Consider the following 2,063-nt stretch of genomic DNA (forward strand, 5'->3'; position numbering starts at 1 on the left):
TGTGTCCCGATATTAATCTTCAAGGACATATTGGAGTTGACTTGAAATAAACATATAAATAATTGTTTCATCACTATGTGCAGACAAGTAATCTGTTGACTTCCTTCTTGATGACGTTCGCATCACCATTTTCTTAGAAAAGAAAAATACATGCTAATCACTACTTTGAACAACATCATCTTTGGAACAAATCATGCCATCCACCTTCTTACTTCTTCCATGATGTACATATATATATGCACATGCATCGGTTATCCTTACTTTGTAACCAGATCTTTCCGAGAATTTAGTGTTATTGTGGCAATGTCGACGGAGATGGTTAAAGATGGCGTACAAAAAGAGAGACATATTTCAATAGATCCGATTTCTATGAAAGAAGTTATTGAACATCCAAGTTCGGGTTTACCAAATCCTCAAACCACCAAAAAACAAGTGCATTCAATGCTGAAAAAGAACAAGTTTCTTAGCACAAGTCTCCCGAATTCAGCTTGTTCATCACCTCGTGGGGTTCAACCAAGTACAAAAGGCAAGGACCATGATCAAGCTCTAGAAAGAGCTTCAACCAAGGCCACGTCTTTATCCCATCAACACTCTTTAGCTCTTTCTCGTCTTGTTTGGCTTCAAGAAAACCACTTGCAAAGAAGCAAGTCTTGTGGTGGAGGGAGACCATCTGTACAATACGATGAGTTTGACTTAACTAACATCAAAACTAGCACCATGAGTGCTAGTGCTGATAGTACGCCCAGAGGTCAACCAACACAAGATGGTGACTACACAAGAATCATAGAGGCAAAGAAACGTAACGAGGAGGATTTCAAATGCGGAGCTCTTTGCTTGTTCTTGCCAGGTTTCGGTAAGGGTAAACCGGTTATGAGAAGTAGAAGAGAGGAACGAGAAGAAACTAGACACGTGATATCCCGGAGGGTGTCTCTTGAAAAATTCGAATGTGGATCATGGAGGTCATCAGCGTTTTTTAATGATGATGGAGGGAGTGGTTTTTCTTCAAACCTTTACTTTGATTTGCCTCTAGAGCTGATACAAACGAGCAATGACGCTACTTTGCCGGTGAGTTCGGCCTTTTTGTTTGATAAGGATATGAAAGGAGTTCTTAAGACGAAAGGTGGTGGAGAAAGGAAGTCAAATGATTCCCGTCGTCACGTACGCTTTTCAACATCTTCGCCTTCGGTGTCACCATCTTCGTGCATCACACCTCGTATGCGCAAGGCTCGGGAGGACTTCAATTCATTTTTAGAAGCTCAGAATGCTTGAAACTAATAATATATGGTATCTAAAGTATAAGTTATAAGAATGTTTTATATAATGTTAATTTTGGGTCATGAGTCCGGGCCATTTATTTAAGAGTGCTTCTTGGTGAATACATATCCTTTACTTATTGAAATTTGGAATGTGTAATAATATATACGTGATAAAATTGAGTTTTTTGTTTTTGTTTTTAGTAGAGTTTATTGAAAAAACTTTTGTAAAACTTCCTTTTGGAAAGATAAAGATGTTTGAATGCGCATTGCATTACGAAGAAATGGAAAGGTTTCGTGTATAATTTTCAATTTTAGTACTTTGAATTTACACTTTTAATCTCAAAGTTTTACCCTTTTTTTCTGCCTCTTACTTTTATGAAATATTTTTCTTTTTATCCTAGTTATATATCATCATTTCATTATCATACATACTTATAAAGTTAGTATTTTTTCTTGAATCTCATACATTTAAAACCCCATTTTTTAACTTTCTCAAACAATATTCATTTGAAACCCCCTTTTTTAACTAATGCAACTCAAAAGTTTTCTGAATTATGATTTAACACTCAAAAGTTTTATAACTTATATTATGTTTAATTAGCATTTAGTGAAAAGTCTACTATAAAAAGGCCAATCTTTTGTGTCTTTTGTGTTATATAAATTCTTACATGTAAGAAGGATTTGAAGATATTGTGATTCAAAAGTTTTCATATAGTTGAAGCATTTACGATCCAAATATGATGATTTGAAGAAATGGGTTATGTCGCATCGATGGTAATTGTAATATGATTTTTTCTTTCAACCAAA

The 2,063-nt window shown here is 35.0% G+C and overlaps 1 protein-coding gene across 1 annotated transcript; it reads left to right on the forward strand.

Moving 5' to 3' along the window:
* Positions 1-275: 275 nt before the first annotated feature.
* Positions 276-1,565, forward strand: LOC145073812 (uncharacterized). Its single transcript, XM_079020303.1, has one exon. It carries the CDS (start codon positions 304-306, stop codon positions 1,267-1,269), a length of 966 nt encoding a protein of 321 aa, XP_078876429.1. The 5' UTR covers positions 276-303; the 3' UTR covers positions 1,270-1,565.
* Positions 1,566-2,063: the final 498 nt, after the last annotated feature.

This window comes from Lactuca serriola, chromosome 9 (assembly GCF_051521515.1).
Source record: "Lactuca serriola cultivar US96UC23 chromosome 9, Lser_US96UC23_V15, whole genome shotgun sequence".
Taxonomy (NCBI): Eukaryota; Viridiplantae; Streptophyta; class Magnoliopsida; order Asterales; family Asteraceae; genus Lactuca; species Lactuca serriola.